The following is a 15,003-nucleotide window of genomic DNA, read 5'->3' on the forward strand; positions in this document are numbered from 1 at the left end:
AAGGGCGGCAAAACCATGTGTTCTTACGTCATTAAACTTTTAAGCCAATCAAATTTTGTTTTGATCAGAGCAACAGCCAATCAGAATCGGGTATTAGCTTTTTATTTACGTTTTGCGTAATAGCAGAGCTTTCGTTTCTAATTGTGATGTCGCGCTCCCCCATAGTGACTTTTGAATCAAGTTAGTATGAAAGTTTTCCTTTGTCAGGGTTTAATAAAAATTTAATCCTATATCAACAGCATGAATTAAAATAAATAGTATACCTCTGTGAAATGAAAGAGAACTCAATCAAAATTTCGACCAGTCTTTTTAATTAATTCTGAAATTATATACGACGGAGACCAATTCAAGCTTTGCATATACTTTTCTTTGCGCGGGAAAAAATGTCAACAAATATGGTAGCCTTTTTTTTAGACCAGTGTAATAAAAATTCAGTTTTTTGCTTTTTCAGTTTTGGGAAAAAAGTTTCGATGGTTGACTGGGGTTTTTAGGTATGATGTTTTGTTTTTCTAAAGTATATATACGTAGGGCTATTTGGTCATCTTGTAAAATCAACACTGTTCGACGTCAAATCTAGTTGCTCCTTTACACCCATAAAAATGTTTAGCTAGCTAGCAGCTCTAGCGCAGACCAGATGCACAGATGAATTTTCTAAGTTTAGTAGTTTTTATAGATTAAAGTGACTCTCAAAGCCTGAAAATTTTTGAAAACCTTTTTATAAATAGGAAACTGGGGAAAACCAGAATTAGCTACCTATATAGACCTTTTTTCAAAGAGGCCACCCTGTTGAATAATTATGTAGTCCAGCAAAAAAAAAATGATAAAACCATGCATAATTATTACAATATGCATGATACAGTAATTATGCATGGCTCTATCATTGTTTTTATGGCTGGACTACATAATTATTCAACAGGACGTCCTCTTTGAAAAAAGGTCTATTGTATTACCGTGAAGTAAGTCGGGTAACTTGCATAACCTAACCGTCAACTGCTCCCCATTTAGGACTACCTGGACAAAACATGGGACGGCAATTCGGCCACCATTTCACCGAACCTCCAAAGTCATTTGATTTGAGTTAATGAGCGACGTATTAAAAAATACACAATTTCTCTTTCGCACCGAGTAGGCTTTTAAATGGAAATCCGTAGTGAACACACATGAATGTCTGGATGGAATGAAGAAGAACAAATTAGTGATAAAATGATATGGAGCGTTTGACGATATTCGCGCAGCAAGTTACGTACTCGTTATTTGTTAATCCCAGCGAGCGATAGGCGGTTAGGCGGGGGCGTTCTCTAATTCTCCGATCAGCGTCTGGTCATTTTGAATGAAAACAAAAAGTTAAAAAGGGCGCGCTATCAGCAGTGCGTCTCAAACCGCGATATTTCGAGAGCACGGAAGCGCGTCAAAACACCAGCTTTTTTAGACTTTTGTCTCGTTTACCCAAACGCTGCAACCCTGCGTAGGCTTTGGGCTCAAGACTAGAACCCCCAATACGAGACATTGGCCTGACCGAAAAAAAATCATCATCATCAATTTTGTTAATTGTCAGAGTCGTTTACTCACTGGAAATACGCAACTTTCTGAAGTTTCGTTTTTTTTCGGTTGTGCTTCATTTTAAAAATAACGAAGATGAAAAGTTACCATCAATCCCGCGAGTAAAAGAAAGTACTCCGACTAGTCTACGAAAAGTGCGCTCGCGCGGCGAATAGAATATCTCGCAAATTAATATTTGCATAAAACTGACGAAATCCTTTCTTTTTTATGCTTAGGTGACGTCACCATCGATCCTGACTCGACAATGGAGAACCAAATTTGGCAATGAATAATTATTACGAGCGGCCGAGAAAGTTTGTGTGACGCAAAAATTGCGCGATAAACGAAGCCCTAGAAGAACGCCCACTGAAAATTGAAACCAGGAATTTATTGAATATAATTCACTAATGAAGTATCAAACTTTTTGTTTTTTGTAATTATTATAAATTCATAATTTTTAAGTACTATTTTTTGAATGTCAAAGGACAATTAAAGTGAATTTAAGCTGATTGGGTGGATATTGGGCGGACGGGCGTTTTGCACGTGCCGAGATTTGAAATTAAATGAGAGTAAAAGACGGGGGCGTCTTAGTATGTAATATTAATTCATTATTCTTTTATTTTTATTTTTCGCGAATGAAAAATGAATTTTTGATTTTTGAATTAAGAAAATATAGTATAATATATTGTATTTGATTGTCAATGCCAAAAGATACTTACGAATAATCTGCTGTGTTGCTTCTCTATTTACCCCCGGATTGTTTTAGTAGGCACTTCGGTCACGTAAATAAAAACACGTGTATATGTTGAAGCCGACTGTGGACTGACCGCAATTGCAATTACATAAATTATTGTGGAAGGGAACGCTTGAGACGAATGTTTGGGAAATCAAAAAGACAACTTTTGTGAGAATGTTGAGTTTTGTTTGTATGGCTGTTTGTGACGCACTGATCAGTGAAAGTTATCGTGACATGTTATGACAGAAAGTATGATTGATAAACTTGGTGGAGTTAGCAAAACAAATCAGGCCAATCTCGCACATATTTCTACCATATGTGTAGATATGTAAACATCCGTAAATCTACCATATGTGTAGATATTAGAATCCGTAAATCTACTATATGTGTAGATATTGTATCGTGAGATTGGGTAACTTGCATCAGTGGAGGCTAACATGCATAGCCCTCAAATAAAAGACCTGGCTGGTCATTAAAATACAACTACGCAGCTCCGCTCGCAGCTCTACTCTACCATTTTTGTTTTGATTTAACTTTGTATTTTAATGACCAGCCAGGTCTTTCATTTGAGGGCTATGCATGTTAGCCTCCACTGATGCAAGTTACCCAATCTCACGGTAAATCTACCATATGTGTAGATATGTAAAAATCCATTAATCTACCATATTAGTAGTTACGGTATAAATACTCAAACTTTAACTCTAACTATCAAAGAACGACATATTTCAAACCCTAAACCCCAGATGGCCTAAACCCTAACTATCTAACGTTTCCAGACAATTTAACACTAATTTAACCCTAACCCTAACTATCAAAGAACAACATATTTCAAACCCTCACCCTAACTATCAAAGAACGAAACTATCAAAGAACGAAACGGCATATTTTAATCCCAGCCCTCAGAAAGGTGTCAAAATCAGAGGAGGGATGTTGATATTAGACCAACTTACAGTAGCTTCCAGAACTAAAAATTGTTTTAGGCTTAAAGCCATACCATTCAAGGTAGTTTTGACAAAATCTTTGTTTTAGTGATGGGATTTATGAAGCAAATTTTTGCTATTTTTGCTTGGGTTGAAGTTAAAGATGCGTTTACAGATTGAACTGTAGCAAAACTGTTTCACTCATAAATTTGCTTTGCAGAAAAGGGAAGACTTCTTGAAGATTAGAATTTTAAGTGAGAAATCACATTGTCCAAAAAGTTGCGCAAAATCATGTAGAAATGCTTGAGGCTTTTGACTTTCTAAGGCATTTGGCATAGGTTTGGCATTTAGGCATCATACCTAATCGTTTTGATTTTTATCCTTCAAGTAACAAATAAAATGCATATTTCGGAACACATATCCAAATTCTTTGCTAATCACAATGCCATGTTTGATAATTAAACTCAATCATTAAAACATGACACATTGATACATAATCATCATAATTGTGCACTAATTTCATCTATATCAATATGATTGTTTGATGCTGGAGTTTTTAATCATTCAACATGACGTAGTGATTAGCAAAAGGTTTATCAAAAACCAATAATCGTAATCAAAAATTGTCTACAATTATAATAATTATGCATTGATGTGCCATTGTTATAATGCTGGAGTTTTTAATAATTCAATATGAAATCGTGATTAGTGCTAATTAGTGCTTACTCAGTTTTTATTTGACGTCAGTTAGTCAACACGCATTTTGTGTAGTTCTTCAAAAATGGTTGAAATTTAGCAAAATCAAAAACATGAACGAAAAAACCGACAAAAAGCAAGAAAAACAACCATTTGAAGAAGCTAAACAAAACCAAACATGCACTCCCACCTCCTGCTCAGATGATGATTACCAAAACCGTCTAAAATGCCGAAAATGCCACCGCATGGTACACTACGAGTGCACACAATTACCACTTTATCAGCTGCAAATTTTTGCCAACACTTATAACGAACAATATCTATGTCAGAATTGCGTGCGGATAACACGATCTCTAATGAGTAAAATAGGTGAGAACTCGTATCATATGATGCAGAGGGAGATTGAGAAGAAGGACGACGTCATTAAAAAGCTCAAAAACCAGCTAGCCAAGAACCGCAGCCTTAAGAACGATATCGAAAACATCTTAACCAATAAGATGGCTGACTTTGAAATAAAAACCAAGCAGATTATAAAAGAAGAAATAAAGCAAACGACGAATTACATAGAGAAAACATCAGAAAAAACATACGCTGAAATAACTAAGAAACACAAGGATAATTTCAAATCAGCAGTGAGAGAACACCAACAAGAAAACAAGAATGAAGAAAGAGACATCGAATCAAGAAAACGAAATATTATTATACATGGAATGGTGGAATTAGAGGTAGACAACAAAGAGGAACAACAGGAACAAGACAAAATAGATATTGAAGGTATACTAGGTAACATTGGCGTTCAAGATATCAAACCGTCCCACCATCATCGCATTGGACAAAACCGAAAAGGGCTACATTGGCGTCCAATCAAGTTGATCTTAAAAAGTATAGAGGAAAAAGAACGGATAATGCAAAATCTGCATAAGCTGAAACGATTCAATGAAATTGGTGGCTTTAGCATCACAGACGACTTCACCATCAACGAAAGAAAAATTATTAAAGATATGTGCCAAAAGGCGAAAAAAATGAATTCAAGAAATGACGATTTCGTTTGGCATGTAAGAGGAAGCCCTAGAACAAACCTTCGCCTAGTTCGAAAACCTAGGACAAAGACCAAAACAACGTCTTCTCTTCTGTCCATATCTTCTGACGACTGGACGACAGATGAAGAATTAGACAATTTATAAATCTAAAATTATTTCGTAGAGGTCGATAGACCTGTGAAATATAATTCTATGAATAAATAAAATAAGATACCATTTTGACTCAAAAAACTTGTGGCAAAAACATTACGTAATGACACTCCAAAAATCCGGAGTCTTATGTAATGTTTTTGACACTACTTACTTTGTGATACTTCGTTATTGATTATGTACTTTATGGTACTCATCCAATTCGTTGAATCCGATGATTGACTATTACTGTTGTACTGTTAGAGTCAGCTCTCTGAGGAATTGGTCAAGATGCTGTTTAAAAGTTTGTTTGGTACAGTTTGTGAGGTTTCTAAGGGATTTTGGCAGAGCATTGAAGAGCCTTGGTCCTTCTTGTGAGAGACAACTTCTCCAGATATTTTTATGTTTGACATTTATAGCTTTCAAATTGCATTTTCTACCCAGTCTCTGATTTGTGTAAGAATGCATGCCGCCTGCCTCGTCATTGTAGTTGAAATTGGGGGCAATGTCTTCTAGTATGCACCACGTGTAAATGATTCTGTACCTGTCTCTTCTTCTTTCAAGACTGTAGATTTTCAGTTGGTTCAATTTTTCCCAATAGTTTAAGTGGATACTGTTCAGGAATGATTTTTGTAGCAGCTCTAGTTCTTGAATGAGACATCTCTTTGATGGAGACCATAGTTGAGAGCAGTAGTCAAGGTGTGGAATGGCAAATGACTTCCAAAGGGTTAACATGACATCTTTGTCCCTTGTCTTGAAAGTACGAAATATCCAAGAGCTGATAGATTTCACTTTGTTGATTTGGTTTTTGATGTGTTGATTGTAGCTCGTATCTACATCTAGAGTAACTCCAAGGTCTTTGACTTGGCTTTTTGTTTCAATTTGATCTCGAGTATCAGAATAATAAACTGAATAGGGTTTCAGCTCTTCATTTTTTCCATATTGCATATTATTGATCTCTGACCATTTGTATACTGAGTTGAGATCGTTTTGGAGAAGTTGGACATCATTTTGACTGGCCAGTGCTTTCATCAGCCTGGTGTCATCTGCAAATGAAGACAGGACAGCGTTGTATATATCTTCATCAATATCCTGTATCATTACAAGAAACAGAAGGGGACCTAGCACAGAACCCTGAGGCACCCCGGATATGATATCTGCATTTTTGGATAGCGTTGTGTTGACAGAGACTCTCTGTGTTCTCCCTGTAAGAAATGACTTTATCCAGGATAGAAGTTTTCCACAAATGCCATTTCTTTCAAGTTTCTGTAGCAGTATCAAGTGATCAACACGGTCAAATGCTTTACTGAAATCAAGATAGATGACATCTACATTGTAGCCATTTTCAATATAGTGGATTAGACGTTCAGTGTGAGCAAGCAGTTGGCTTAAGCAGGATCTTCCTGACCTAAATCCATGTTGGTTGCTGTTGTAGAGGTTGTTTCTTTCCAGATGGTCTTGCAAATCTTTTCTTACAATCTTTTCAAAAACTTTAGTGACGTGTGATGTAAGAGCAACAGGGCGATAGTTTTCAGCCAATCCTTGATTTCCTTTTTTGAGAATAGGGGTGATGTAACTTGTTTTCAGTATCTTTGGAGTGAATCCTTTGTCAAGAATGTTCTGCCATATCAATCTGAGTGGTTTTGCAAGCTGTGATTTGTTTTTGAGTAGAAATATAGCTGGAAAGCCATCTGGGCCAGCAGCTGAGTTTGAAGAGAGGGTTTGTATCTCTCTGATAAAGTCGTCCTCTGTGAGGTCAAAATAATCAAGTTTCTCCGTAACTTGCGAAGGATTGAGATCAGGATTTTCATATTGTGATTTTGGTGGTGTGAATACAGATTTATATTGATCTTGAAGTATAACCATCTGAAGGTTATTGTCTGTTAGCTTATTTGTGATGGGATCTAATAATGGTCCCACTTTAGGTTTGGTTTTAGAAAATCTTTTTGCGTAAGAGTAGAAGAATTTGGGGTTCACTTTGATTTTGGAGATTGCATCTAGTTCTTGGTTGTACCTTTCGTTGGCATAGCTGCTTTGTAATTTTAGTTCGATATCAATCAATATTGACTTTGTGTTCTTGTTGAGCTGTCTTTTCTTCAGTTTCTTTCTTTTTCGCATAAGAATTCGACGATCGCGTGGAATAATTGTTTTCTTTATGGGTTTTCGTAAAGGAATGTTGCTTTTGGTGATAACACCAATGCATTTCTCAAGGAATACATTGTATTGTTCATCAGGGTTAGAATCATAAACACTAACTTTTGTAGTAAAAAATGTATAGCAATTAGTATTTAGATTATATTAGTAATTTCTGTTATTTCACTGAGTTAAGTAAGGATAAGTGAAGAGATTATAGCATTGCAATAGTGGCATGGCTCATCTGTGATAAGTATTCATTTTTAAATCATTGTTCCTTTACTTTTTCATACCTGGATCATTTGCAAATAAGTAAATATTTCTGATTCTGATTCCTTCATCTAAATAAATACACTGTACTAAATTTGGAAAAGTATTATGCTGCAATTTTCAAAAATTTATATTAAATAATTTATAACTAAGGTCACTTTAATAATAAAGTGAATTATTATTTTTATTTGAGTACAACCATCTCAATATAGGACAATATAGGGATGTTGAAACGGGTCAGAATCAGTTTAAACAGTAAAAGAATGTTATTGATCATCATCATTTAAGCAGCCCTCCTAAAAACCTTTTCTTATCTCAGCCAAGCAGAGATTACTAAAAATGATTTTACAGGATCTAAAGCCAATTGAAATAACCAAAAGCTACACCAAGGTCCATAAAGATTTTATCTACTGGTAGAGGAAAACTTTTGAACATAAATTAATTACTAAGACCCTTAAGAAAGAACATTCATCCTTTTTAGCTGAGCTTTTTGTTACAATTAAACTCTGGGCCTAATAAACTTAGACAACTTATGTTACGTCCCACTTACACAGTCAAGTTTTTTTGGCTCTCTTGTCTGGGATCGTCTGTCTAAAGCTGTGAAAAGCTATTCCACATTTAATACATCTTTGAAAAAGTTGAGAATGTTATAAAATCTGTTTTTACATCTCCCCAATATGCAAATCGTGGTAGAATTTTCGTATATTTTTTAAAAGTTAGATAGTAGTAATATATCAACTCGATTCTTCACCAATATTTCTTTACCTTTAATTACCAACTAAAAATGAGATAATGATAATGCGGATTTGACTGGTGTGAAAGTTTTATAGCTCGACATAAAAGTTTCATCAGTTTTTAAACAGAAAACAATCAAAATTCAAATCGATTAAACTGCATTATTAAGTGTATCTATTTTTACGAATACTAAATTTTCGCAAAACACAAAATATTTTCAGAAAAACGTGATTCGTAAAGGGGTTCTTGCATAAAAAATGAAACTTTTAATCCATGAACAGCTATAATGAAAAGCAAAAATTCAAGTCAAGTTTGGTTTCAAACTTTCTGGTATCCTTAAATCTACATTAGCTAAAGATTAGAGTAGTGGATCAAAAATGAAATGACTTTTTATGGTATACATCCTCTAAATGTCTTGTGCCTAGTGGTCAAACATACTAAAATTATTTAGTTCAACTACAGGTATCCTTCTAGCCTGTTCTCAATTATTTTCAGTTTGATGACTAGCTGGTATGAACAGAATTTTTCCAAATTCAAATTTTCTCATTTTTATATGGCTCCACAGAGTGCAGATGTCTTGAATTTGGAACTTTGGATGTCATATCTTGGGATAGAATCACTGATTAACAACTTTGATTTGAATTTTCCAAATGCTTTTCATGATAGCTCTTCCCTGACAAAGTTCCATTTTTTGTGCTGGAATTCCTTTAAATACTAAATTACACGATTGCCAGCTATTGGAATTCCTTGCGTACATTTAGTTTTGAATGTTGTGTTTTTGAGAAATTTTAAACAGTACTAAATTCCGCAAAATTTTGCCTAAAAACTCGCGAAATTAAGTATACGGGAAAATTTTTTAATACCCATGAAAGGTTCATATATACACTTAAAGGTATTATCGATGTGACGTTATATTTAAATTTTAATTTTGAATTTCATTTGAAATCATTTATCATTTCATTTATTTTTGTTTTTTAGTTTTTGTTGTGGAGTGTACTCAATTCACCAATGAAAAATTTAACTTATGAAGAAATTGTGAGTGAAATATTCAAACTGAAAAAAAGACGCGATGAGTGTGTAGAATGTTTGAAGCTAAAGTTTCCTTCTCTTTCTTTGGGAACGTTTTCAAGTATATATTCCCAAATTTACCAGAGGAAAACTAAAAAAGATTTTCCAAAACATCATAGAAAGACCACTATTGCTAAATACACACAACAATATCATATTTCCATTGCTAATAAGGATCAAGAAGGTTTTATTTGTCGGTTAGCCGAAAACGTTGATTTTCCACCTACATTGATTGCCAGGATTATTTTAGAGGAAGTTTTTAAAGAGAACCCAAACTTAAAAGTTACAAAAGCTTTCATTACCCAATGTATGAAAAAATCAGAAGAAATCCCTGATAAAATACTTTCACGTGAAATTGGAATATGCATAAAAAATGACCAATTGTGTGGACCAATTATCGAATCACTAAAACATGAGATTGGTCTGAAGTACGAACAAGTCTTACACGACTGTTTAAAAAAGCAAGATATTTCATATTACCATGAAGATGTTTTACGTAAAAAGGGTTATGACAAGACACCAGATTTCAAACTTGTTTTACCCATTCTAGTTGATACTCATGTTATACATTGGATTGAGAGCAAAGCACTTTTCGGTGACCATGAATCACATTCTGGGTATTTAGAGAATCAATTTTGGAGTTATACCAACCGCTTTGGTCCTGGATTAGTTATTTATTGGTTTGGTTTTATAGATGAATTGGATATTAACCTGGAGAGAGGTGTCATGTTAAAGGATGAATTTCCAACTAATTTAATGACATTGGAATCCTTGTTAGATGATGATTATGAGAATTTCAGTATTGCTTCTTTTTAACATCAACGAAAATACTACGCATGGATACACAAAGTGACTTCCAACTTACCTCCCTTAGACTCTTTATTCCAACCTTTCCTATTTCATTCCCTCGAGAAAGCCCTCCCTACCCTGAGAAAAGTTTTACCTATTCGATTTCTTGTTCACCTTTCCTACCATTATAGCCCCCTGGATCGCTTTTGAAATAAATTATTGTGTAAACAATTTTGAGATTAGATTCATCAAAACTGGAATTTTCAGTTGTAAGAGTGTAGGCTTCTTTAAAGAGTCAATTTAAATTATTTTTTTGTAGAAATTATATATTCAAGAGTACAACCTTAAGGAAAATTATTTTGGTAGATTTTAGTTTAACCAAAAATCGCCAGAATTGCTTTCTCGTCAGAAAGTATTGTCTTGATTTCCAATGGTAACCAGTGGTAATCCCTAATTTTCGTCAAATTCTCCCTCGTCAAATATAAATTTTGTTAGAATTTTTGCTGTTAACCAAAATTAGTCTTCGCTTAAATTAGCGCCTTACGGTATGGGAATGACCCACTCTACCCTGCACTGCGTTTGTAAATTTCATTTTTCACGTTTTCTAAATGCGTCAAAATTGTTTATATTTTCATCATAATTTCTTTTCAGTTTATTTTAAAAAGATGTGAAAATTAGAAATGAAATAATGAGTACAACTCCAAAATCAAAGACTCTCAGAAGAAGTTTATCGACACCTTATCAAAAAGGGTAATTTATTTCACATTTACCAGTGATAACATTTTTCGTACACGTTTTTTTTATAAGAACATCCAAAGTTTTTGAAGCCTTCAGATGCTCTTAACTTTTTGAGTTTTAAGTCTAAAAATGTTAACATTTTCTTATTTTCGCTAATTTTTGAGTATTTTTGTCCATTTTCCTAAGAAATTGGGTCTGCGAAGCCTTAAAATGTTCTTGACTTGTTCTTAATATTTTGGCCATCGAAGCTTTATGTTCTTATATAGTTTGTTCTTATAAAAAACGCGTATTGCTTACAGTAATATTGACAGTTAAATTTTCATGTAGGCCAAGTTTGCAAAATTACATTTGAACTCCTCATGGATTATTAGAAAGCAGTAATGCATCGCATAATCATTCATGCACTCATAGTGTACCATGCGGTAGTTTTGGTCATCGTCATCTGAGCAGGATGCGAGAGTGCATTGGTTTTGCTTAGCTTCTTCGGATGGTTGTTTTTGTTGGTTTTTGTCGATATTTTCGTTTCTCCTTTTGTTAGAAAATCAACCATTTTCGAGGAGCTGCACAAATTGCAATAATCATTGTTATGTTCTTCTTTATTTTACAGGCGAAGAAGTAGTTCAGGATGTTTCGCACCCTTTAAATCACCTGCTGCATCTTCAAATACAAAAAATGATTCTGTCACCAATGTAAGTCCACTTTTATCTATTTTTTGAACCTGTCCGTTCGTTTCTTACAAGCTTTTCTCAGGATCGGCTCATTAGTTAATTTTTTGATTTTTTGTACAGTGATGCAAAATGGTGATTCCCAAAAAGTGACGGGGCCCGATTTTCGAAAAAATTTTTGGGCAAATTTGGGCCAAAAAGTGCCTAAAAATGGGGTTTTGAAACGAACGTGAAATTGCTTCATTAGTCTTTTCTGATTTTATGCATGAAGATGGAGGACAAGGTTCTCTAAAACCTGGCTGAAAAAGTTTTTTTCGGAAAATTATTTTTGGCCGTAAAAATCGGATTTTATTATTTGGGGAATTCCCTTATGTCATTTTTAGAGAAAAAAGTTTATTTCTTGCGATTAGATTAATATTTTTTTCTGATTTTTAACACTTTGATGTAAAATGGTAATATTTAAAATCTGAGCCCAATTTTCGAAAAATAATATTTTTGGGCAAATTTGGTCCAAAATGTGCCTAAGTTTTTTCTGATTTTTTGGACAAAGATAGAAAGCAAGTTTCTCTAAAAAGTGGCTCAAGCCTTTTTTTCTGGAAACTTTTTTTTGGTCGTAAAAATCAGATTTTCTTAATTTGGGAAATTCCCTTTTGTCATATTTAGGGAAAATGAGCATTTCTCGTGATTGGCTTGGTATTTTCTCTTATTTTTGGCATAGTGATATAAAATGGTGATACAGTGGAACCTCTAATTAGCGGACACCATCGGGGAAAGGGGTTAGTGTCCGCTAATTAGAAGTGTCCGCCTTTTAGAAACTTTTGATCTCGGAGCTCCAATTTTGAAATTAAGCCATCCCAGGGTGTCAAAAATACAAAATTTGGGTCTAAAGCACTTATCTGCAGACACTAGGCCATAGAAGAACAAGAGAAGGGTTATTAAAACAGAGCTCGAGTGCCTGGCAAGAGATTAAATCGAGGTGGTGGGTACGGACTTGATTGAAGTACCACTGATTTATGATTTCTTTGGCCCACCTAAGTTCGTTGAATGGGTCAAGGGAAAACTGGAAATTTGTAGAAATAATTTGAATAATAAGACTAATAAGTGCTTGAAACATTTTAATACGATTTTGGACGTATGTGACCCGTTTGATATTCAATGTCCGCTAATTGGAGAGCTAAAATAGGGGTTTTGGCCATTTCGTGCGAAAAAATTTGTCCGCTAATCAGAGGGTCCGCTAATTGAGTGTCCGCCTTTTAGAAACTTTTTTATGAGGATTTGACTAGGAAACGGCCGGGGAAAATGAAATTGTCCGCTAATCAGAGGTGTCCGCCTTTTAGAGTGTCCGTTAATTAGAGGTTTTACTGTATTTCATTTCTGATGGAGCCCGATTTTCGAAAAAATAATTCTTTGGGTAAATTTGGGCCAATGCCTAACATGGGTTTTTTCGGACTTTGGGGGAAAATCACCTTTTATCGTCAATTTGGAAATCACAATAAAATATTTATTCACTCCAGTATCTACGATTATAAGTCATACCACTTTAATACTTCACAGGTCGATATTAATATGAGCTGTGATACTCATGGTAATCTATTCAAGCTGCTCACTACACTTTCTTACTCTCTTGTCTTGCTATTTGTCCTATTTTTATCTGATTTTGATCAACAGGTAGGTCCATTCAGCATGTTGCTTATTTGTTTTAATAATCGTCCAATCGTCAAATAGGTGCAATTAGCAGCTTGCTTGTTTATTTGTCATTTTTCTGTTTAAAAAAGAGTGAGTGGTCCTCGGATATTCAAGTACTGTGCACAGATTTCTGTAAAGACCGAAGGGCCAGATAGAGTGCTTTGGTTGAAAAGTTTGCCTTGGTTCGATAGGAAGTCCTACCTAGGTCACGTGATATTAATAGAATTTTAGTGCTTGACCAATCAGAAGCTTCGTGAGTTTACGAAAACGATAGCAGCGATATTTTTTGCGATATTTACTTTTTTTTGCTTGGAAAAGCCTAAAATCACGCAATCTAATCATTCGGGCTTTACCAAAATTTGTGGTACTGTGGTGAATCTCAAGGTTTTGAATTATATTTTTTTGCTTGCGTATCCTAAAGAAAATCCAAATTCTACATGATAGAACGACCATTCATCTAACGAGTCTTATTCGTTTAAGTTTACGCTGTGTCTTTACTGCTGCTCAGGTTAAAGATAACTTGATTACATTTATTTCATAAGTTTCCAACTATCACTTTAGAAAGAAGAGACATCTGAGAAAGTAAAACAACAGATCCCATGTAAATTAAACACGCAACAACCTGACGATAAAGTGACGTTAGCAAACGAAGTTGTTCAAATGCACCAAAAATGTCAACAACTCGATCAAGAAATTGAGGAGTTGAGGAAAAGGTATACCACTTTATCGACCTACTTTTTTATTGAAAACCTTCCAAGTTTCAAAAAGACTTCTTTTGAAGCGAAAAATCCTTTCAAGAGACTTTGGCTAAGTGCCGATGGGCAGGAGCGAATAATCTTTTTTAAAGATTTCCAGTTTCACGGTCAGTCCATTGTGGTTGAATTTGGTCTATAACAGTAAAGAATATGTTCTTTAGCCTTATATCGAACAAAGGAAATGTGATTGAAGGAAAACTGAAAATAGTCGCGTCGTTGTTTCTTCTTGAAGTTAATTTCCTTATCTCAAAGAAGAATTTCTATCAAAAGATTCGATCATTTCAACTCTGATGAAAGAGTTATGAATAATCTCAAATGAGTTTCTTTTGAGATCGGCTATAGAACCGATAATTGAATTCTAAACTTAATATCTGATATGGTCAACTTGGACATTTTAAAACAAGCGCTTAAAGAAAGTCAAAATTCGGCACGCATATTCTACACATATTAGCCAATTCATGTTCGCGTAAAACTAAAAAAAGACGAGACTATTAATATTTTGACCGATGATAGGCTAAGGCTAGTTTGTACATATCCCTGATTGTATTACATCTATTACATCAAGTCATCTGATTTGGCTTCTTTTTCTTTAGTTACGACGAAGACGAGTTACCGATGTACGTCGATAAATTACACCAATACAATGAGATCAAAGATGTCGCCCAAATGCTCATCGGAAAAATCGGTAAAAAAAAGTTCATTTTCACTTGATGTAATACAGTAAAAATGAAAGATTATGCCAACTCTTTGACCACATCCCTCCTAGTATTTTGGCTTTTTAAATTTTATTACTGACCGTTTCAGTTAATATGTATAATCATCAGTAAAGTGATAATACCCAGGATACACCGGGGGCAAGGTTAACCAACTCCTATCTTGCTCGTGACAAGGCTTTTACTAAGAATGACCACATCAACAATACTTTAGCAACAAATTTCTTTACTGGGCCTGTTTAAGGGTGATAGTAAGAAATCAAAAAGGTTTTTCAGTATGTGCGAAAATTAAGGGCCTTAATTGAACGACATCTTCAAAACGAGTAAGTTGTTGGCCTACTTATCTTTTCATCACTCTAAACGGTTTGATTTTTCATTTCTGATTTATCTT

At 34.5% G+C, this 15,003-nt stretch overlaps 2 protein-coding genes across 2 annotated transcripts; both read left to right on the forward strand.

The window, feature by feature from the left end:
* The first annotated feature begins 435 nt into the window (after positions 1-435).
* On the forward strand, positions 436-10,130 carry LOC136816777 (CDAN1-interacting nuclease 1-like). Its single transcript, XM_067073099.1, has 2 exons — positions 436-491; positions 9,177-10,130. Exon 2 carries the CDS (start codon positions 9,207-9,209, stop codon positions 10,080-10,082), a length of 876 nt encoding a protein of 291 aa, XP_066929200.1. The 5' UTR covers positions 436-491; positions 9,177-9,206; the 3' UTR covers positions 10,083-10,130.
* Positions 10,131-10,706: 576 nt separating this feature from the next.
* On the forward strand, positions 10,707-14,190 carry LOC136816803 (uncharacterized). Its single transcript, XM_067073130.1, has 4 exons — positions 10,707-10,805; positions 11,401-11,482; positions 13,706-13,857; positions 14,061-14,190. Exons 1-4 carry the CDS (start codon positions 10,744-10,746, stop codon positions 14,188-14,190), a joined length of 426 nt encoding a protein of 141 aa, XP_066929231.1. The 5' UTR covers positions 10,707-10,743.
* The last annotated feature ends 813 nt before the right edge of the window (positions 14,191-15,003 follow it).

Source organism: Clytia hemisphaerica, unplaced genomic scaffold (assembly GCF_902728285.1).
Source record: "Clytia hemisphaerica strain Z4C2 unplaced genomic scaffold, Clytia hemisphaerica genome assembly, whole genome shotgun sequence".
In the NCBI taxonomy this organism is placed as follows: Eukaryota; Metazoa; Cnidaria; class Hydrozoa; order Leptothecata; family Clytiidae; genus Clytia; species Clytia hemisphaerica.